Raw genomic sequence first — 25,213 nt, forward strand, 5'->3', positions numbered from 1 at the left:
TTTTTAGGGATAGCACAGAAGGTGGGGAGTAACCATTGTTTCGGTATGTGTCCTGTTTTGTATACTGAGTTAAATAAGTCTACTATAATGTCTAAGGTTTCATCATTTATGCATTTTAAGGTTTCTATGGGGATTTGGTCTGGAGCTACTGCTTTACCATTTTTGCTGTTTTTTAATGCCATTTTAATTTCCTCTTTTAATATCTTCTATCTCCATATGTTCTGTTCTATTGTCTTTGAACAGTTCATTGATGTATTCTGTCTATCTCTTTAATTTGTCGTTAGTATTCAACACAAGTTTCCCATTTGCATCTTTCATTATTCCCGGTTTTTTTGTTCTATTGTTGTGAGTTAATTCTTTAATTTTTTATGTGTGTTAAAACTCGTTAATCATCATGACTAACAATACACCCACATCATTGGTATACATTAAACATCAAGAAATGTCACTTTGAAATTTCCCTGTTACCTAATCAAATGGGAATAAATAAGAACCAAACTATCTAAAGAAATCTATCAGTCTCTTCTACATAATATGTCGAGACACTAGCTTCTACTCCATTCTACATATCTTTGACAATCTTCATATACTTACCGGTAACTTCGTTCTTTGAGTACTTATCTTTCTCAAGATCAATGTTTTTATGTCACTAAAACCATATTAATATTTTAAGATCGTATAAAAAATTTTCGAGCATATAATCAGCAACCTGTTGCCCAGGAAATAATTAATATGTGAACGCCAATGGTTGAAATGCATTCAGAATAAAATAATTGGTTATTCATGCGGTTTCTGTTCTCGGGTTCTCTGTTTCTGTTATTCTGTTACATAATAATACAAAGTAAATTCAGGCAATTTCTTCATTTTTCTAGTGGTTTCATCGAACTCAAGTGGTCCCTAAATATTACTCTTATCTAAAGATAACCTTTTAGTTAGTTGTCTTGATTTTACCATTTCACCGATAAATAACCGATTATCACGCACAAGTTCCGACACTGATAAGGTGTATTTAAGTGAATGGTCTTCGAATATTCCACCAGTTTAGTAGTGCCTAGTGTCGACGTGACTGACTAAAATGGCGGGAACAGCAACAGATTTGCAAACTTTAAAGGATTTGGCTACACGCATTAGGATACACAGCGTGGAATCCACTACACTTGCAGGTTCCGGGTAAGCTTTACTGTTTTTTAATAACTGTAAATCAACAAAAAAAGTGAAACCGGCAAATTGTTAACAGATTTCTCCTTAGAACGACGTGACAAGGCAGATACCGGTGTAGAGATGTAACGGTTATTTCTACTAGTACTTCATTTTGTGTAAAAAAAATGGTAGGATTTAATCAAGTTAACCAATGCATATGGTTACATAATTTGTAACGAATTATGTAACCAGATTGTAAGTATCAAATTTCAATAGACTATTGCCCTGGTTATGCAGTACTTATACACTTAATTGGGAATTAGTATGTGTGACATTGACTGACCTAGTAACCGGCAAAGTCCATAATGATCAGGCATAAAAATATTTTATGACAGAAAATAATATTGTTTCTCTTATTAAATACCAGCAACGCGTTTGCTTTCAATTTTTTCTTTTATAATCGGCTGACTAAATCAAACATGATCACTCTGGTGATTAGTTTTTACCATTAAGATTAAAAATATGTGAAAACCAATGTAAATCATTGTTATCGTGGATGCTGATCTATCGCAGCGTGGTTTAATCCTATTTATTGTACGTTTTAGCTGAACTAAAAGTAAAATTAAATTTCCCGGCTACTTCTTTAAATTCTTCCTGTTCTTTATTTTTCCATCTAAAGCAGTTGTCGCCCATCATTTTGTTTGGATTTGTTTATATGCGTAGTCGATTTCCTTAATTACATTTCTCCGTAAGATTATATCACAGACATGTCCTGCTTTAAGAGCTTCTTCTACCAATTCTTCTTCAACTTCGTTCAGGAATTTGCAACTTAGACATTGTTGTTATAACCAGTCGTACTGCAGTCAATTGATTTATTGTAGTCTTCCGTTCGTGTAACCTTCTGGATCATGCTTTAACGTTAACTGATAGGGACGGATTTACGTGGTCTCCGAAGAACGGTGTCGGCTCAGTTAGTCACTGAGCTATGGTTGCCACTATGTCCATTTTTAATTGTATCCTTTCATTTCAATACATGCCTTGTATCTCCCACGCATTCTTATTTCCTACCCATGCATTTTTGTCTTTTTTTTTTACTGCTTAACATTATAGCTGGTCCTACTAGTAGGCTGGAGAGATCATTTTTACAGTCATTTGGGTTTTTCTCTGTCTAAGTGAAGGATTAACATAGCAGTTAATATTCAACTTAATATGCACATAAGTTTGTTTGATGTCACATCTTCCTTCTTGTATTTAGGCAAATTTTCTTTTAACCTTCATACACCTCCTTCTTATGTGGCTCATCGTCACACTTTTTGGAGTCATAAATAAGGGACATTTATAGAATATCACACTGATGCTTTTCTCTGTCTTCCTTTTTCATTCTGGATTTCCATTCTGCTTTTAAATTTTCCAAAAATACTTATTAGTTTTCGCAGGATTCGAAAAAAATATGCATTTAAATAGCATTGACTCGAAATTTTGCCTACGCTCTTAACATCACCAAAACCTGATATTTCTGTCTAAATACTTTTGAAAAAAAAAATTAAGGGAAGTAATGTCAAAGTCTTCTTGTTGATATAGCAGCTTGATTCGTGGACAGTAATTACAGATTTTTGAGATCTACTAACCTCTCTTTCGATTGTAATGTATTTCCATTCCCTAAGGTTAAAATTTCTTTGCTGGTAAGGATCGAAGTTCAAGTAACTGGAAATATATAGTTTGGTCTTGGTTTGAGACTTGTTTAGAGGAAGGTATCATTGACTTAAGAGATCGATTAACTGGTATTGCTATTTCTGTTTATTGCGTATTTTTTGAATCTGTAAATAGTGGCCCAGATGTTGAACTAAAGGTCCTGTATGATTAATAGGACATGCATTAAAATACGAAATATTTTAAAAGCTTATGTTTATTGATTTGGTCATTTTTTCAGTATAACATTTGTTTAAAGCTATAACATTCATGTTTAAAAAAAGTTTTAGTTTAACTACTTAGTTCCACATAAAAGTTACAGTTCATTATGTTGTTGCTTTCTGCCATTAAATTCTTCCAGATGTTTGACTAATCCTCTTCTGTAAAAAACTATTAATTTCATCTTATCTAATCATCATCATCATAAGTGGCTCGACAATCCATTGTGGATCTTGGCCTGCTCACAAAGAAGTCGCCACTCCTGTCGATTCCTGGCAACTTCCCTTCATATTCTAACCCTTAGAATCCGTAGGTCTTCTATCTTATCTAATCACCAGCTCGAAATAGTTCAGTTGGGCTGGTGTTCGACTAAATTCATAGATACTTTACATAAATTTTTACTATAGGATCAATTCAAAACTCCTTTTTTGATGAAACAATTATTTCTGGTCGTCCAAGTTCACTTGTTTTTTTGTTAACGTAAAATATTTGATCTTTTCATGATCTCAAACACTTAAACTATTATTACGGATAATAAAAACGTTATCAACGTCATGTATTTTCTTAACCTGTTTCGTTTAGATACAAAAAAGACAAAACATGGTTGACCACTATGTGCACGGACGGAAAACCGCAAACTACAGATTGAGGTGTAATAAATAGAATTTTTGACTAATAAGTATTTGGAGACATTGTTGAAAAATATTTATAAACTTTACACTCTTTATTTTCCTTAGGACGGAAGTTACGTTTCTCCTGAGCAGCTATAAAAGTTATCCTCATAAATCAAAAACTAGTCATTCTTTTGCTAGACGTATTTTGTATTTTTGTCACTTGCAAATAATTCTAATGACTATATGGGCAAAATATTTGGCTGTCTTTTTAGGCTTCGAAGATTATGTTTGGCCTATTTATCTCCTTAGAATAATTTTGACAAGAAATTGCCTTATAAGAACAAGTATTTTGTATTTTTTCATTTTGTACCTAATTCTAATGAGTATATGGGCTAAATCTTTGACAGTCTTTTTTGGGTTTAGCTCATTGTGTGCTAATGTTAACTTTGACGAGATATCGTCCTAAAGGACAATTATTCCGTAATTTGATTTTTAGCATTTAGACATCAGATAGCTTCCAATATGCTGCTGGAACTAGCTCTCCCCTCCTTTTATGCCCCTAGTATGAATTCCTTATCGGTCTTGTTATTGCAGACCTATTATGAAGAATTTACTCTTCAGATTTTCGATCGTTTTGTGTTACTTCTGGGTTGTTCGAAAATGGTTTGTCATACCAAACTATGGTTTTAAATGCTTCATATTTATATTCCATTTAAGTACTTTTTTAATTTTCTTCTATTTGTTTCCCATATAGGTAGTTATCCATTAGTCAGTCACTCTATTTTACCTTCCTATATTCTGCCTCATCTCTAGACACACCTGTTCGTTATTTTTTCGTTGTACCAGTCAAAAAAATATATAATTAATCAATATAACAGTCGTAACTCTATGACAAACACAGACTGTAGGTAGATTTTATTCCAGCTTCCAGCAATCATTTTCTGAAACCTTACAAGATTTGTGTATTTATGTATATTTATGGAACTTATGTCGAATTTTCCAATGTTAATTCAGTAGTCCTTGCTATATTCTACATGGTTTTTGTAGTTTAACTTATTGTATTTTTAATAACCGAGAACAACATTCGTAATTACAATAAAAATAATGATTCAAACTTATTAGGATAGGATATCGAAAAACAAAACGAATCCAACTACTATACATGCATTTAATTCTCAGGGTCAAACCTTTTTTTAGTTAACTACAGCAGGCGAATACATTTTTTATGTTGTCTATGACCAGTGTATACAATTATTTAACTGGTTGACTATCTTTTGTCAGTTCCCTTGTTAAAAACCGGATTTTGTAAATTGTAAACTCACTGGCATGAATTATACGTTGACCCTATATGTCATTGTCGAACACAATACCACTGCCGGATCATTGGCGTAGTTGATGAAATTTTTTTAAGTCGAAAAAATATCAATAAAAAGTATTTCTGTATTATATAAATATTATTACTTGTATAAGAGTAGTTTTGTTTTTTTTGTGTTCTTATGATTTTAGGTGTTTTGTAAGGATTGAGTATGTGAAGTTGAGCATGTTATTTTAGGGTATATCTAAAACTGTACTTAATAGATGAGTATGTGAAGTTGAGCATGTTATTTTAGGGTATATCTAAAACTGTACTTAATAGATGTTGTAATACTATCTTCTCCAGACTTTTTCACGTAGTTGTTAGTTAGCATTTATGTTGCCGTTTGTTATGTTATCATTTAATAAATATTTTTGTGTTGTCACTTTTTCATCTTACATATTGAACACTTCTCTTATATATTCACTTTTCTTTTTTCGTTATGTCTTAATACCCTTAAGGGAATTATCCTCTAATTGAAATATTGTCAAACTGCTGTATGAATATTTATTGGTTTTATTTTTAATGTGTCAATCAACAATCTTTTGTTTTATGCAAGCGAATCAATTTAGCATACAAAAGTCAAAACATCGTTTCTAATGGTACTATTCCTGTTGTGTAATGATAGATTAACCAACAAAAAGCATATAAGAGACTCCCAACAGCACAGAAAGAGATTAATTCAGGAAGAATATGAAAACCTTCCACGAGAAGAAAAAATATCGTCTAGAAGGAAAAAGAAGGTGCAATACGAAAACATTCTAAACGAGAAATGTTAACCACCATAACAGAAAATACTTACGGAGATTTTACCAGCAGATAAACAGCTGTAGAAAAAAATTCAAACCCAGAATAATAGCATCTAAAGATAGAGATTGTTCTGTAATTAGTGACAAGGAACAGATACTAAACAGATAAACGAATTATTTTGAAGAACTGTTTAATTTTGGCAATCATAACGATTAGATGGAGGCTTCCATGACTCAAAGGAATAAAAATGATCGGCAGCCATTTCTCACTGAAGAAGAAAGAGGTATCACCCTACTCAATATAGCATATAAAGTACATTCCAACGTGTACAAAAGAATACTTCCCTACGCTGAACTAATAGTGTTAAAAATGTTTACAGTGAGGCAGATTATTGAAAAAACTCTAGAGTTCAGTGTCGACACCCACCACATATTCGTGGATTTTAAAGCCGCACACAACTCAGTTAATGGATATAAACTTTTCCTGTCTATAATGGAATTCCAAATACCGTTTCACCTTAGTCAACTAACTGAACTTACACTCACATGAGCAGGCAGCATAGTCAGAATTCAAAACTATCTTTCAAGACCCTTCCATTGCAAAAATGGACTAAGACAGGGTGATGGACTATCACAATGAGTATCTAACCATGCTATAGAAAAAGTAATTCGAGAGTCCCAGACTGACACAAATGGCACTAGCTTTAACAAAGCTGTACAAGTTGTCCGATATGCAGATGACTTCGACATCATAGCTACAGAGTCTCTGACCCAAGCATACCGGTCGTTAGGGCATCTGCACAGTGAATGAGACTAAATATAAACGCTCAAAATATATGTGTTGTGCTAAGTCAAGCAACCAGACACCTAGAAGAACAATAACTGACGATTAAAACTGGACGATTTAGATACCTATACATAGGCTGTTGACTAAATATACGGTCAGCGAAGAAAAAAAAAGAAGATTCGTGCTTGCCACTAAGTATTATTATGGCTTGAGAAGATAGATGGCCCCAAAACTGCCCAGAAAAATTAAAGTTACCCATCTATAAAACACTAATAAGAAGAGTGGTAAAAATCCTAAGAAGAATATATTGAAGAATAAAAGAGCAAGTTATGACACAGACGTTCCAACTTTGAGTTGTATAGAAGTTTTGGGAAACCTGACGTTGAAAAATTCATTAAGGTAGCACGCTTTGGATGGATAGGGCATTTAATCAGGCGAGAGGAAGGTACAACAGTCAGAAAAGTTTTTGACCGAAGAGGGCAGATCAACCTTGATGTAATCCTAGTTTCACATGAAATTTGTCCCTCTTTCCCATACCTGTCCTAATACTAGCTGTTACTCTCTCTGTCTTCTTGAGCTCTCACCACCGAGAATATCATCGGTCCAACTGATTAACCTTTCTTTATTTTTTGAAGTGCTTGAACAACTTCCTCGTTTGTAATATTGGTGACCATTAATGTTACTGTCTTCGTTAGCTTAACTGGTTTAGTATTTTATTATTTTCACCTCGAGTACATTTAATCTAATTAAAATCTTTTTCTTTTTTGCTTCTATTTTATATATCTTTACTATTTTATTTTACTATTGATACTCGAACAGTTAAAGAGCTTGACCCACTCTCAAATGAATTCCATCCAGAACAAGGTGTCAGACAAGGATGTATTCTGTCACCACAATTTAATAAATATGATGAGCATATTATGAGAAGAGCGCTTGAAGGATGGGAAAAGGGCATCTCAATAAATGGCCGAAAAAAAAAACAACCTACTTTTGATTAACATCAAAGACAAAGATTATGATAGTAGATAGACTACATAAAAATCATTCACACATATTCACAATTGACCTGTTTGAAGTTGTGGCTTATATTTATAAATAGGATCATTGATCACAAACACAGGAAGAGGTAAAACGTAGATGTTGTCTTGCAAAAGTCGCCGTAGGAAAGATGGCCAAAATATGGAAGGAAATTTCATGGAGGTTGATCAATTGCTTCATATTCTCAATATGGATGTGAATCCTGGACCTTACTACAAGCGGAAAGAAGAAAGATAGACGACGCTGAAATGTTCTATTGCAGAAGAATGTTACGAATTCCGTGGACCAACCACTGGACAAATAGTTCAATTCTAAATGAGCTAAAAGGCAGCAAACGGCTATGCAGCAAAGTCCATCTCCAACAATTCAAATACTTTGGACATGTTATGAGAGCAGACACAGAAAACATGGAAATACTTATTATCCAAGGAAAGGTAGAAGGCCGAAGTTCGCGAGAAAGATACCCAACAAGATGGATCGATCAAATTACAGGCATATGCAAAAGACCTATGCATGAGTTAAAAAAATGATCAGAAACGGAGATCTTTGGAGATGGACAATACACAACATTCTCTTCCTTTCTGGTGACCGTTTTGAATAGTTTTGAAGATCTGGCTTGTTCGATTTTCTTGCCAATGATTGTACAATTTTTTTTATCGTTTTATTTTTCATTATGTAGTAAAAGTATACTACTTACTACTAAAAAGGTCAGCAAAATCAGGAAAAGGATAGGTACAGGACCGAAGATCATGAGGAAAATCCCCAACGTAGATCGACCAAATTTCATGCGTATTCAAAATACCTATAAATGAGTGAAAAGAAATTACCAGTGACAGAGATCTTTAAAAGCGGACAGTACACGACATCACGATGACCAATATACTCCAAGATAGAGAGTAAAAGTATATCCATTATTTCTTGCACAATAAAGATTAGGTTTAATTTTGTATCTAATCTAGAAACACAATGTTTGTTTATTACCTCGATTCGTATTTATTTTGTTAGATAATACTCGTTCGTTAGTTGTATCATAAAATAATTGTATAATCTTGAATAATAAGATTATATGTATATAAAATGCCTATTAGGTTGATACATTTAATATAATTGAGAAGTTTTAAAGTTCTGAATGAGCTTAGTAATTTTATTATTTATAAAGATAAATCGAAGACTATTTAAGTAGAATTGATCACATCTCGTTAAACACTCGGTATAAGGTAGCGTAATATTATTTTACGAGAATTCTCAAGAACTGCCAAAATAATAAGTAGGGGGTTATATTTAAAATAAGGACGTGTTACGGTATAACTAGAAGTGGCTCTTCTTCTTCAAGTTCCGCTCCTATCGGAGATTGGAAATCATTCTGGCAATTATAATTTTGTTGGTTACGCGCCTGAATAGTTCAATTGAACTGCATCCAAACCACTCACGGAGATTGCGTAGCCACGAGATTTTACGTCTTCCTACGCTTCTTCTGCCTTTGATTTTACCCTGCATTATATTCCTTAGTAGTTCGTATTTTTCACCTCTCATGATGTGCCCCAAGTATTCCAATTTCCTGATTTTTATGGAATTTAAAACTTGGCATTGTTTTCCTAGTTGTTCGAGAACTTGTTCGTTTGTTTTGCGATCCATCCATGATATTTTCAAAATACGACCACCTACGATATTTTCATAACACCACATTTCGAATGCTTCTAGGTTTTTACTGTTGGATTTTTTAAGTGTCCAAGCTTCAACCCCATACAAAAGGGTAGAGAAAATATAACATCGAAGCATTCTTATTCGGAGCGATATATTGATATCGCGATTACAAAAAAGTTTTCTCGTTCTATTAAAAGTTGACCGTGCAATTTCATTGCGACATCTTATTTATTTTGTCTGATCAGTATCTTCTGTGATCCATGCTCCAAGGTATTTGTATGAAGATATTTGTTCAATTTCTTTATTATCTAGTACTAGCTTAACTTTGATGTTTTGTGTTTTGTAAATAACATAAACTTGGTTTTCTTCAAATTTATTTTTAGTCCATGATCGTTGCACTATATATTTAGTTGTTCAGCAAGGTGTTGCAGTTCTTCTAGTGTTCCTGCCAGAAGGACGGTGTCGTCAGCATATCTTATGTTATTAAGTGGCTCACCGTTTATTATAAGGCCCTCACTGACCTCGGCAAGCGCTAATTTAGAGATGGCTTCACTGTATAAATTGAATAACAAGGGTGATAAAATACACCCTTGGCGGACCCCACGGCAAATCTGGATATCCTCGGTCAGTTCATTTTCAACTTTCACTAGAAGTGGTAGGGGGCTCTAAGTATTTTACAATAATTGGGCATATCCAAAAACCCTATATCCTAAATTTTCCAAAAAAATGCATCAAATTAATTGGTTAAATTCTTTTCAATATAAAGGTAAGTGGTGTAACAACATACAAAAATGTTTTTCTAATAAACCATGGTTTGACACAATCCCATACATAGATAGGCGGCATATTACTATCATTATTAGAATGAGGACTGGTCATTGCCTGACAGGAGTACATTATTTATATAAAATCAACATTCGCGATAACCCATACTGTGAATGTGGGTAAATGGAAACACTAGAACACATATTTTGGGAATGCCTAATAAACAAAATAAAAGATTATAATGTTTATCAGGAGCTGATCAAAATTAATATTAAAACTCCAATTAATATACCAATGCTTCTATGCCATATTAACCCTAAAATTATCAAAATTCTTCTCAGATTCCTACAGATCAACCATATAAAATTATAACCTTCATAATAACCTATCCAATATTAACATTTAAACCACTTATAAGAAAACAGAAAACATAAATAAAATGTAGATATGTAGATGAAATGTCTATATTCACTGATGATTGATAATGTACTGGCTGATTATTCAGTAGAATAAAAGCCAAAAAGAAGAAGTACATCAAGGATGAAAATTTGGGACTAGGTAGATGAAAGTGTCTATTATTAAATAAAAAAGTTTACATTCCTAAAATACCTCGTTTTTTAAAAAGTTTGAAATTTTTTTTCAAAAAGTATTGAGTTTGAATGAAAAAAAAATAATTTTTTAATTTGTTTGTAATTGTTTAGAAAAATATTATCGGCATGTCTTTATCTCTTAAATGTTTTATCTGCAACTGTAAAGGTGGTTGTAAAAAACTTTGCAGTTGTAGAAACTCTGGATTAGTTTCTTCAGCTTCTGTGAAACTGGTAGCCTCCACAAGGATGCTACTAGTACCACAGAATAATAACAATCAGAATGCCCACTCTGCTTGTCAAGATAAGTACGCGCATCTCGTTCACGCAGACGGAATCAGCACGTTTTAAACGGAACCAGTGCTGTTCAGTGAAGTTTATTCTGATGTGCATAGAAAAATGAACCCGGTTTAATTCATTTACGGCAACCATAGACATCTGCACTATTTTATTCGTACTTTTAGTTAAAGAATAGATGAAATTATTTCAAATTTACTAAATTATTAATCTCTAAAAATTTAAATTACAGTTCTGTCGTCACAAATTTCTCAATCCGAGTCAATGTTTCCGTTTAAAATATATGGCGATCGCGTGCTGACAAACTTCAAAGGCGGCATCTGAGAGTGGGCATTCTGATTGTTATTTATTCTGTGCTAGTACCTTCATTTTGCAAAATCTAGGTACTTTAGGATTGTAAACTTTTTTTTATAATAAACACTTTCAACTATCTGTTAAACATATGAATATAGAAAATTTTGTATTCATTGATCGGGCTATAGGTAGCATTTGAAAAATTAAGAACATAAAACGAGTCAGTTTGGTTCTTGAATTATTATTTCATTACATTTATAATGCTATATTTGTGAGTTGGTTTTACCATTAATAATTTTTTTTAATTTTAATTAAAAAATACATAATTTGTAATTTCTTCAATTTTAATTAAAAAATATATAATTTGGTTGCCGCTTAAAATCGGTTCATTCTAAAAATATTTTGTGATAATGTGCTAACAACCTACTCTGTTTTGAATTCTTTACATACTTATCTTATCAAACTAAGATATGTAACATACTTAACTATCTCACTAATATACCTATTTATATAATATATAGCATTAAGTAAGTTATATATTTACGGCTCCTAAAAACATGCAAGAGAATAACTGAAATAAAATACATTCTACAAAAGAGTGATAAGCTCATGCCAATGTCATAATTCTGTCAGTGTTTTACTGAATAGGTCACCTCTAGCATTTAATAGTAAACAACAATTGAAACGGATGATAATATAATTAATAATGGTAATTAGACCAAACAGTTAAATCATCTGCGATAATAACATACTCGAAATATTGTTCTGAAGCTGTTTTATTGTGACATTTTAATTAAATGGGAATAAGCTACAATTAAAGGTTAAAGTACGTTTATTGACGTTTCAATTTCCACTTCGGATATCGTTCTCAAAATACAAACAGTAAATTAAACAATTTTTTTTGTTTAATTTGTTTAATTTACTGTTTGTATTTTGAGAACGAATTTCCGAAGTGGAAATTGAAACGTCAATAAACGTACTTTAACCTTTAATTGTGGCTTATTCCCATTTAAATATTAATTAACATACCCGAAGGAGTAATATTAACAGATTCTAAATCTACATTAGACTATAAAAAATAAAAAAATTGAAGGAATAAAGTGTCCTATGTTATGTTTAAAAAACATGATTGCAAATTTAAATATAACATTTATTTGGGTTAGAGGCCATGTAGGTATACCAGGGAATGAAAAAGCTGATACTCTAGCTAAGGAAGTAGTACACAATGGAGTCTTTTGCAATATTTATACTGTAAGGGATATATTTAACTCAATAAAAAATAAAATAAGGCTGAAATGGGAACAGCAATGGAAGAATATTGTTGAAAACTCGCAAAATACATATTTCCAGATACACCCCACTTTACCACTCCCACCCCAATACATATGCAATTACTCGACTACCAAATTCTTCTCGGCAAGTATATTTCGCTTAAAAACGTATCATGGTCGATTCTCGTCTCATTTATTTAAGCTTGGAATATTACCGGCACCATCCTGCAGTTGTGATATAAGTTCTTACGGAGATCTTAACCATATTTTGTTTGGATGCAACAAATATTTAGAAAAATCTAATAAATTGATTCAAACTCTTATTGAAATGAAATATCTGCTTCCGTTAAGTCTATCACACATTTTGGCAACTGCTAATAGAGAAACCTTAGGATTGCTAATAAATTTTATTAAAGATGTAAAACTAGAAATATAAATTAGTATAACTGAGTGATTTATACATATATCTAGAAAAAAGTAACAAACACGAACAAAAAAAAAGATTTTTAAACATAAATAAAACCTTCTGTGGCTGATGGACTTGTTTCCGTGTCATATCTTTCACACTCACTCACTCACTCACCTGCGATAAACTGAGGATATTATACTAATCATAAATAAGAAAAAAGTATCTAATAAAAATAATTAGACGAAAATAGCGAGTTAAAAAAATTAGATCTTACGCTGTTCTATAACAAAATTACACTTATGACAAATACGATCTTAGTTTTCAGTAGCATAAATGATCATAGAACAAACAAAAGAACTTATAAATACAGTGCTGAGTGTCTTAAGAACCGGCAAAATAACGCAAAAGATAGAAAACATAACACGTTGTGAAATAAAAAGAGATGAAAGTAGTAGAGGTGGGAAATTATCGATAGAAACCTCTAATTTACATTAAATTACATTAGGACTATCGATAGTTTCCCACTTTTAGAGGTTAGCTTATGAGCTAGTTGACTTCAGTCATAATATTACAAGTATGACGTCGAACATTAACATTTTTTAAATTTCGCATAAAGTAAAAACTGATTGAAGGCAATAAAGCAAATGTAAGTAAACAGTTTAATTAGTAGTAATTTGATAATTAAATCTGTGTTGACGAATACAGAATAACAAGCTATGATAATTCTGTATTGAGAAGAGTGTATACGACGTCTCAAATCATAGTTTATTATTGATCAATACTTTAATTTTGGATAAAAAAATACTCCTACTTAAACTGTTTTTATTTATATTAAGTGGTACGTATTACTATGACTGAAGTCAACCAGCTCATAAGGTAACGTCTAAAGGTGGGAAATTTTCGATAATTCTAATGTAATGCAAAGTAAATTATAGGTTAATATCGATAATTTCTCACCTCTACTACTTTCATCTCTTTTTATTTCACAACGTATTATGTTTTCTATCTTTCGCGTTATTTTGCCGGTTCTTAAGGCACTCATCCCTGTATACAAGTAAGACGAATCATCAAACCCAACTGCAATAAGAACAAAAAAGCGGCATTAATCTACATTTGGGTAATTCTTTCTTATGTGAAAGAATACAACATACCCTTAGTATCTTAAATAATGGAAATTGTCCCTTTTCTAAGATACGATGTATAAATGGGTGCAGTAAAAACGTAATGTATAACAATAATAAAACCCAAATAATGTATCAAATTATTAGAGATGAGAAATATTTAAAACTCTGGTAAAATAAATGTAAGAGATAAATATCTTTTATTTTATTCCTCTTTAGACGTTCTTTAAACGGATAGTATGAGGTATTATAAGAGTCGTAAGAATTGAACATAATTTCACAGATAGAAAAAATTTGGCATAAGTATTTCAGCAAAATCCTGAATCAACAAATCCGAAAAATAATCGATGAAAATTAGGAGAATACAGAAGTGGAAAAACTCAAGGAGTTTGATGAAAATATGTCCAAGCAGAACTGTATTCTGCTTGGACTGTTCAAAAAGACATAAGTCCATTAAAAAATGAAAAAGCTGCAGGATAAGATACAATAGATGCAGAACTATAAAGCGGTAAGCATTTACGTGACCAAATGCAGGAATTTTTTTTAATAACATCTAAGATTTGTTACAATCTGTTTCACAATAAAAATAATAAGTAAAATTGTTTGTCTGTACAATGTCAGAGAGATGTAAGGTCCAGTGACCAAAGCATCATAACACAAATATTAGCTTGTTTACCGGTAGGATGCGCACATAAACAGATACGAAAACACGAATACTAAAAACGGCACAGATCAGAATGGCTGGGCGCTGTTGAAGGTGTAGCTTCCACTACTGTAGGCACTGTCAGGAACGGTTTGGTACGTCCAAGGGATCATACCGCTTCAATATCTTCGCTTTTTGGTTGTGGAGAAGATTATATGCCAGGGCGTTAGGATGCACGCACAACCTGTTTTGATATTGTTCAGAAATTCTTTTGCACTCTTCAGAGACTGTTAGTACCTAGAGATCTCTATGTAAGGCGTCATTCTGGGTATACCAAGAGACATTAGCGATTGTTCTTAGAGTTTTAGATTGAAATCTTTGTATTTTTATAACGTTATGCAGGAATTGGTGGAACAAATATGGAATATGAAAAACATATCTGAAGAATTGTCGATTGAAATAATCACACAAATCCAGAAAAAAAAAGGGAATTAGAAAAAAATTTCAAACTACAGAACACTTTTAAATACATGTTATAGGGTGGTAGCTTATTCTACATGTACTGTTGCATAAGTATTACGACCAACAAAAGGATGTTTTCCTAAGCTTTGTCGATTTCGAAAAGGTATTTTATCTTACAAATGTCCAGGATATGAAGTATTTCTGCTCAGAAATATTTTTATATTCATTGATTTGCTTGAATTGGACTTATTCGTTGCTGAAAGTTCACAAATTACACGTCAAAAAAAATGTTTTTAAACGGTTTTTGCGAATAACTCCAAAAATTTAGATCTTATAGGAAAAACTTTTTGTTTTTCCTATATGTATATGAAAAAATATAAAATGAAGCTTATAAAACAAAGACATTCGGTTTTTATTATTACCGTAAACCTAATATTTATTAACAAACGTATGACTGTTCGAAAGTAGACTTTTATTCATCGAATATAAAAATATAAAACAGTTTTTCATGGAAAAATTACAAAATTAATAAATTAAACAAAAAACAAAATTTGTTTAATTTATTAATGTTTGTATTTTGAGAACGATTTGCGAAGTGGAAAATGAAACGTCAATAAACTTATTTTAACCTTCAATTGTGGCTTATTCCCATTAAAATAGTAATTATTTTTTAACTACTATCAAAATTTCAAGCAAATCGAGGCCTATAAAAAAATTCAGAGCTTTTCTATTATTTTTACCGTCATATACTGGAGTAATGATAAAATGTTTTAAAAAGTTTTTTACAGATCATTAGATTATCGAGATCAAACATCCAGATATATTGCTATGAATAAAAGAGTAAGGCAGGATTATGTATTGACCCCTATGCCGTTTAACCTTTACTCGGAATTGCTATTCAAGAAAGCCTTGGAAAATCTCTCTACAGGAATAAAAATTAATGGAAAACAAATTTCTAATTTGAGATATGCAGATGACACTGTCCTACTAGCTGATACAGACACGAACTTACAGAAAGCCTTTGACCAACTTAATATAATGGATACTGATAACTGGAAAGACATTACATCAAATAAACCACAAAAAAAATCTTAGGACCAAAAGCAATTAATGACGAAGATCAAGAGTGAGAACCAATAAAGAAATAGAATAACAAATTAAAAGAGACCACCATCAGCATTAATAAAAAGAATAATGAATTTGATGACATATTTCAGTAACAAAAATAATGATAATAACAATAAAAATAACAATTTTAAAGACAAGATGCAGAAACAGGATGGATTGGAAACGCAGCATAGTTACATAACAATTATGAGAAATAAATTATAGGGTAATAATCCGCCTCCAAAATAGGATTAAATACCGTTTGGCATCGTCATAATGTAACAGGATTGAATGGTCGTACTGATGATGATGAAAAGATAACTACATCACAAATCGCTTAGAAATTGGTGATGTAGTTCGGAACCTGCGTAACCTCCCTCGTTTGATATATTTTCTTTGCCCAAATATTCGTAAGAATTTATTTAAATATTTGCACTTATAAGTTTGTTTCTTGGTTGTACAGGTTTGCTCCACACTTTTGACGTTCTATTGGAATAATAGCAGTTTTATCTTAATTTTTCCATAAATCGCCTACGCTTTGGACATGCTTGTTATCCAAGTCATTTATTTAAAATAAATGTGATTGAAGACGATAATTGCAAACATTGAAGTAAACTGGGTGATCTTGATCACATCTTTTTTGAATGTCCTAAGTTTCAACGGCATTCAAACTCTCTCTACACAAACTGAATTAAATTCTATGCACCATTCAATATCCAGTCTCTGCTGGCTACATATTTCTGCATTTCTACATTTTCCTTAATGTTTATGCCTTTTGTGTTTTATTATTTACCTATTGACATCAGGTTTTTTATTTGTTGTATTTTTCACAACCTAATCAATAACAGTGATAAAAATTAAAAGTGAAAGAATACAGGTTTTGCATTTGACGCCATAAGCGAAAGGGCTAATCCTATATTTGACAAACTTTAGATGGCTGACTACGAATAAGAGAGAACTCAAAATCTAAAATAAATATCTTTGTCTCATTCTGATTTGATGTTCAAATTTTTTGTTTCAAATGTAAAATATATTATTCAAATGCATATTTATTTTATATTAAGAATTACACAATCTTCAAAATATATAACACCTGTTCTTGACAGGACGATCTTTACCTATATATTTTGAACATAAACCATAGGAGGCTAGAATTGTCCAAATATTTTGTCTTCTAACAATGTGTTAGTAATTTAATTTAATAAAAAGTAAATTTGCCGTGCTTTACTAAAGTTTAACAATATTGCGATTTTTGTAAACCATTTTTAAAAATATTTTACATATTTTTATATTAGTTGAATAAGAGATTAATTTTAAACAATTTAATTTCAGCCATCCCACTACATCCTCCTCAATTGCCGATATTCTATCAGTCCTCTTCTTTAGAACCATGCGCTACAAAGTTTCAGCTCCCAGAGACCCTTCCAGCGACCGTTTCGTTCTTTCCAAAGGCCACGCTGCTCCAGCCCTGTATGGAGCATGGGTCGAGAACGGTGCTGTACCCGCTTCTGATTTAAAGAAGCTAAGACAGTTGGGATGTGACCTTGAAGGACATCCTACACCTCGTTTGAACTTTATCGATGTCGGTACTGGATCCCTAGGACAAGGTCTTGCTGTAGCTGCTGGTATGGCTTATCTTGGCAAATACATCGAGGAAGCCAGCTACAGGTAAGTGAAATATAATTTTATATTTTCTTTATAAAGTAGTTAATAAATTAAGTAATATATAACCATTACAAGAAAACTGCACTGTTGTTGGTCCTATGTGTTGTTTAAAAAATGTGATTTAAAACTGTGATGAAAATCCTTTTGACTATCATGTATAATTTTAAGAATGCAGATAATTAAAAATGAAGAAATAAGGCCTCGCACAAATGTTACAAACGCTGTAGTCTACGTCGTTCAGCAGTTGTTTGTATTGGAGCAGTGGAGCTAATAGGTCCTTTTGCTGACCAAACATGGAATGACGTGTGTCACTATCTTGTTTCTTTTTCTCTTTATCTCAGAAATCTCTTTCCTTTCAATGGTAAAGGAGCAGTCCTATTATAGGGAATAGCTTGTAAACTGCAAAATAGGTTTCAAACACTCAAATATTCGGTCGGTCTCATTTGTAGCGTAATTAACGTGGCAAGTGTGAGCAGAGTGGGTTCAAATCGGTGCTGAATACTCTGTTACAGAAAAATACTGAAAAGGCTGATGTTATTAGCATACTTGGATAAGCTACCCAACTTATTCAAGTTAGCCTACCAATTGTATAATTTGTTGAGAAAATTTTAGCTTTAGTTTGTCTGCAATGATCTTTAAATACCTTTAAATATAAGAGTGTGATCCAATTTTACCCCCATTCTTTTAGTTATGTGTTCTAAATGATAATTAGCAGGCAAACAATAAGAGAAAGGTCAACTCTATGTGTGTTCAAACCTCAGTAAAAAAACTGAAAAACTGAAGCACTACAACTATCTCGACAGCTCGACACCATAATAAATAAAAAATGGATCAACAAATACGCGATACAAGCACATCGGAAAAAATCGACGAAGATCGACCTTCAACCAGATGAAAACCACAATCTCTTTCTTGATATAAAAGTAAGAATGTTGCGATGCTACGTCTTCTCTGTTTTGTTTTATGATGTTGAATCGTGGACCTTCAACGAATGTGTAAGCGTTTGAGATATGGTTATATTAGAGAATGTTCAATTTTCCGTGACCTGACCAAATTATAAAGAGGTTCTCAGAAGAATGAAGAAGAACCAAGAGGTACTGAACACCATTAAATCTCAAAAGCTACAGAATTTCGGACACAATATGCAAAATGAATCCAGATATGCCCTCATATAAGTCATCTTGCATCGAAAACTATTTGGAAGGCAAGGTTTAGGAAGAAGAACCTGCTGGTCAAAAAACCTTAGAACCTGGTTCAACACAACATATTTGCAGTTTTTCTGCATTGCTGCTGAGAAGATTAAGATTGCCATGATGATCGCCAACATTCGTCATGGATAGACACAAGACATAGACACACATCAAGAAGATGTACTAATATAATTTCCGGATAATTTGCTGAATCATTTCTTCGCAATAGATGAAGTTCGGGTTGCATGTGTTAAGATAAGGTGGTTCAAACTTAAAAAAACAACCTTTATTAGTTTGTAAAGATGGGTGAAAGTATCTATATATGCTGATATATGCATCTTGATTTTTGTCGAGAGGATACTTGGATCAAAAGATATCCAATTTTTACCGTCGAGCTGATACAAATTTTATTGAACATTGATTTCGCGCGCGTAACTGACATTCAAAATCGACGATCGCTTCAAGCGTTATTTCTGAGAGAACAGTTCATTCTACACAAAAAGTGCTAATTACCATTTTTGTTTAAAATTATCTCAGCTATATTTTTTATTTGAAATATTTTTTCTACAACGTACAGATTCTTGGTAAATTGATTTTTTTGCGTTTTTACCGTCCAAGAGGGGGGTTTTAGGGGGAAGCCCGGGGGTATAAGTGGTAAACTTTTTTCATCTTTTTAGAGATTCAGTGGTATTTTCGTCTCTGACGACTGGAGTATAGTCAATTTGTCCATTTCCGGACTTATTTTAAACGTATGTTTTTTCACCCTTGAGAAGGGGTGGCTTTCACCCCCCAAGTAAAAACAACCATGGGCTTAAATCCAAAATTAAAGTAGGGGCTAAGAGGAACCTAAATCCAAATTTTCAGGCAAATCCGTCGTGACGAGATAAATTACACTACAAAATCGTCATTTACTGGAGTATAAGGACCAATTTTATTTCTACCATATTTTTATTCCATAACTCTTTTTTTTTGTCATTCGGCATGTAGCACCGCCTTATAAAACTATTTTTAAAATGACTGTGCAGATGTTAGCAATTTGTTGCAATTGTTTTAAATATAATTACCCAGATTGGCATGTTAGTTTTTTTATGGAAATGATAAAAAATAGTTATTTTTGGATATCCTAATATGTAACCGGAATTACGTAAACGAACTAAGGTCAAAGATGTCACCTTACGATCAGCTGTTTACTATATAACCACTACATTAAAGCAACATGCGATTAATCTTCCAGTAGTATATATTACATGTACGATAAAGTTTTTAATGTTACTGTCGAATGTAAAAAAGCTTGCGAATTTTGCAATTAGTATTAACATAAAAAATAGTAGAAATATATTTCTATTTGAAACTAATGCAAGCTAGTTACTATGGACCTAACAGAATATAAATTTAGAAAAAAAAGAAACATCTTTGTTGACATTTAACATATTGATAAAAAAAATTGAAGAATTAACACGATAGCTAGAAACACGACGAGTGAAAAGAATGACAAAGAAGATAAGGATCTATTGACTCCAAATTCAATAGATTCTTTCGTTGACCAAAAGGAACTACCAATAAATGGACTAAGGGGACGGACTATTTCGGTACACAAACTTTTGTGATGTTTTATCTATTTTAGTGTTTGAAATTATTACATTTTTTTATAAAATAAAGATATAAAGAAACTAAGAATACACTATTTTTTAGTTGAATGGCTATTTTTTAACATTAACTTAAAGCTAGTCCCAGTATATTTTCTACCTGTATACAAAAATGTCTCTTTTTAAATTACCTGACCTTGTAATTTTACCAAAAATGCTAGTAAATTGGACTTTCAGGACCGGCGTTAGGACGAATTTGTTTTCAAAAAATTAATTCGATTCCATAATTCGATTAAAATCTCCTTTTCTGCTTAATTTTTGCTGATTTTTAGGGAGAATGTTGTTCTTTTTCTTCTATCGCTTTTTCTGCGATCATATCGTTGCCATATTGTTGCCTCTTATTAAATAGCGGTATCATTGTCATTTTTTTTTTCACTTACTTGCAGCGTTCACTCCTCATTATTCTCACACTTTTATGTTTATTATTCCACATCTTTATATTTGCATGTATAGTTGTTTACTATCCTAGTCATTCTAAACATTATTTTAGTTATTTTATAGTATCTTTTTTGTACTGAGTTTCTATTGGTGGATCGCTGGTTCACATGTCGCCGGGTACAGGAATTTTTTATTAAATAAAATTTTCTAGTGTCCGCCAGATCGGTATTTGTCCAAGGAGACGTAGTTCTTCGATTATAATAAGCGTGTAAGAGAATGAATCCGATTTAACATAGTAACCGTAGGTCGTGGAGCACAGCGATTAGCTACATAAATTTACGACACTGTATGAATAGGAAATTCTTCTGCAACAGAGATATAAGTATCCCTCTCCGATTAAGAATGCTAAGGGGCTACGTATTTAACACGCTATTATACGGTGTAGAGGCCTGGACTCTCAAGCAGAACAATATTAAAAATATTGAAAGTTTCGAGATGTGGTGCTACCGTCGAATGCTGAGGATAAGTTGGGTTGACAGAGTTACAAATTTTGAAGTAATGCGAAGGATACGGAAAGACCCAGAAATTTTGTCAACGATCAAACGAAGAAAACTCGAATATTTGGGTCACGTGATGAGAGGACATAAATACGCATTACTTCAAAATATACTTAATACAAGGAAAAATAGAAGGAAAACGGAATCCAGGCCGTAGAAGAATGTCATGGCTGCGTAATTTGAGAGAGTAGTTTGGCTGTACCACTAATGAACTATTTAGGTCAGCTGTAAACAAGGTCAGACTAGCCTTGATGATTTCCAATCTTCGATAGGAGTGGCACAAGAAGAAGAAGATTCTTTATAAATAAATTTGTTTAAAAATTTTAATTTCTTCTAGAGTTTACTGTCTAATTGGTGATGGAGAAAGTGCAGAGGGATCTATCTGGGAGTCAGTCAACTTCGCTAGCCACTACGGTCTCGACAACTTGGTACTTATTTTAGATGCTAACAGACTTGGACAAACTCAACCCACCATGGTCGGTCACCAAATCGACATCTACAAGAGAAGACTCGAAGCATTCGATTTCAACACCATTCCAGTTGATGGACACGATATAGGTGCCTTGGTGCAAGCCTTCGACACTGCTGCTTCCGTTAAAGGAAGGCCAACAGCTATTATTGCTAAAACTTACAAGGTAAGTGGTAAATAGTTTCGCTTTACTACTTTTAGCATTATTTTGATTCATAATGTAGTCACAAGTTAAAATGTAATGACATATTTTCATAAGAAACGTTATTATTTTTTAATTTTGTTTGCCTAATTTTTTCTAGTACCAAAGTTTTCCGCTCATGTATTGCTTTTAGTATGTGTGATTTACTCTTTTTATTACGAATAAGCCACAATTTTACTTTAAAATAAGTTTATTTTGACGTTTTGATCTCCACTTCTTTATTTTTTACCAAATAACAAAACAAAATGTATTTAATTTGTTAATATTTTATATTTTGAGAACAATTTCTGAAGTTAAACTCGAAAATAACCGTATTTTTTGCTTATTCCTGATAAAAATAGTAAATTGCAAAAATACGCATTTCATGTATTTATATTATTGTCATTTTGTTAAAAATTTGGTATACTGGTTTTCACACTTTTTTGAGAATATATTACAGAATATAAACATTACTATTTGTTTAATACTTAATGTACATTTACAGGGAAGAGATTTTCCAGACATCGAAGATAAAGAGAACTGGCACGGTAAACCCCTTGGTGGAGAAACCGAAAAAATTCTCAAACATCTCAAAGGTCTTATCAGAAATCAAGGCAAACTTAAATTCAACATTCCAGCACCCCTCTCAGAAGTCGCACCAGTAACCATTTCAAACGTGAGACTATCCTCCCCACCAAACTACAAACAAGGACAAGTTATGGCCACTAGAGCAGCCTACGGTAACGCTTTGGTTAAGTTAGCAGAAAGCAATCCAAGGGTAGTAGCTCTCGATGGTGATATGAGCAACTCAACTTTCTCCGAAGCCATGAAGAAATACGGACCAAAGAATTTCATTGAGTGCTTTATTGCCGAACAAAATCTTGTTGGTGTAGCTATGGGAATTAGCTGCAGAGACCGCACCATTGCTTTTGTGTCCACCTTCGCTGCTTTCTTCACAAGAGCTTTCGATCAAGTAAGTAAATAAATACAAGTTACTTATAACCAACATGATTGCGATTTTATAAATTAGTACTTCTTTTCAATGCTAAATCTCATGTTGTATTATGTTCATTTGGATATCAATACGGATATCACAAATAAGCTATAGCTATTTCACAGTAGATGTGAAGGTGTAAAAATTTTTGAGAATTTCGGTTAGTAATAAAGTAGGTAATAATTTATTAAAAATAACTTATAAAAACAAATTAACAAAGAAAAAACGGTGTGTTTGCACTTTGATAGCGTGTTGTGGACCATCTGCATCTCCCCGTATCAGCTACGTCTCAAGATCTCTTTAAGGATAGTTCTTCACTTGCAAAAACACGCAGTATTTTGAACTTAAGAAAAGATGCTCTTAAAATATTTATAAGAAATTGAAAGTAAAATTAGGTAAACAAGGACCTATACTAAAATGAAATAAATTAAAAAAAGCCGTTACTTGACACGGTTACAAGTAGTGCAAGCCTTTGTTCTCCCTGTTAGAAAAAATCAGCATATTAGTAATATTGGAAGGCACGCATTAAATGTAAGATTTATTTATTTTTCAGATCCGTATGGCCGCCATTTCTCAATCCAACATCAACATCTGCGGTTCTCACTGTGGTGTTTCTATTGGTGAAGATGGCCCCAGTCAGATGGCTCTTGAAGATCTTGCTATGTTTAGATCTATCCCTGGAAGCACTGTATTCTACCCATCCGATGTCGTAGCAGTAGAAAGAGCAGTAGAATTAGCTGCCAACACCAAAGGAATTACTTTCATTCGTACAGCTAGAGCTCCAACTGCTGTTGTTTACCCCAATGACCAGGTCTTCGAAGTAAGTTTTTCTTTTATTTTATTTTAATCTTTATTTATTACAATAACTCTTCTGATTGCATGATATAATTATGTGATATTAGTACATGCAAATGGGGTTTAATAAAGGTAAATACTCCATAAATTCGTGTTGGAACCAGAAATGGTATTACCAATTAACTGTGTAAACTATAGAAAGAAGTCTTTTGCTATGGTGAAAGCAAGGAAACAATTTAGAAATATTTACAATTAGGACAAGCTGTTTAATTTAAAAATATGAAAATATTTACTTGCATTTCAAGCCGACATTAAAGTCTAAAAGATAGGAAGTGGACGAATGGACCAAAAATATGGCTAAAGTTCACTATTTAAAAGATTGTGGCGCAATTGCAAATGGAAAATCGTTAGAATAGAATATAGTATACATTCTAAACTACACGAATAAAAAAAGAAAAGAGGCGATTACAAATCAGGTAGTCCGTTAACTAAAAATATTTTTCTTGTAAATAATTTTACATTAGAAGTAATCTTTATACTATTGATTTCAGGTTGGAAAAGCCCTTGTACCAATATCCACCAACAAAGACCAAGCACTGATCATAGCAGCAGGAATTACTCTACACGAATCTCTGATCGCAGCAAAGGACTTGGCCAAAGCTGGAATTCACGTAAGAGTGTTGGATCCGTTTACCATCAAACCCATCGACAAACAAGGAATCATCAACAACGCCCACCAAGCCGGTAACAGAATATTGGTGGTTGAGGACCATTACCCAGAAGGTGGTATCGGAGAGGCAGTTTTATCTGCTTTAGCTGAAGAGAGAAATATTATTGTAAAACACGTAGCCATTCCAAGAGTTCCTAGATCCGGTAGACCCGCAGACTTGTTGAACTACTATAAGATTGATGCTAAGAATATTGTAAATCATGTTGATGAATTACTCAAGAAGTAGATTTTAAGTTATTAAATACACATTTTTCTAACTAAACGCAGTTTTATTTTTTTTGCTTCATCAAGATTTTCCCAGGTAGTCAAACGAATAAAAAATAAGTAAGCAATAAGGAAAACAGCAGTTAAATATATTATAATGGTAACACTGTGCTTAAATCGGAAACTTTTTTGCTTCAATTTTCGGACCTGATGG

At 32.6% G+C, this 25,213-nt stretch overlaps 1 protein-coding gene across 1 annotated transcript; it reads left to right on the forward strand.

The window, feature by feature from the left end:
• Positions 1-931: 931 nt before the first annotated feature.
• On the forward strand, positions 932-25,057 carry LOC140447930 (transketolase-like). Its single transcript, XM_072540868.1, has 6 exons — positions 932-1,170; positions 17,523-17,858; positions 21,964-22,261; positions 22,782-23,249; positions 23,824-24,090; positions 24,617-25,057. Exons 1-6 carry the CDS (start codon positions 1,076-1,078, stop codon positions 25,019-25,021), a joined length of 1,869 nt encoding a protein of 622 aa, XP_072396969.1. The 5' UTR covers positions 932-1,075; the 3' UTR covers positions 25,022-25,057.
• The last annotated feature ends 156 nt before the right edge of the window (positions 25,058-25,213 follow it).

Source organism: Diabrotica undecimpunctata, chromosome 8, assembly GCF_040954645.1.
Source record: "Diabrotica undecimpunctata isolate CICGRU chromosome 8, icDiaUnde3, whole genome shotgun sequence".
NCBI classification, from domain to species: Eukaryota; Metazoa; Arthropoda; class Insecta; order Coleoptera; family Chrysomelidae; genus Diabrotica; species Diabrotica undecimpunctata.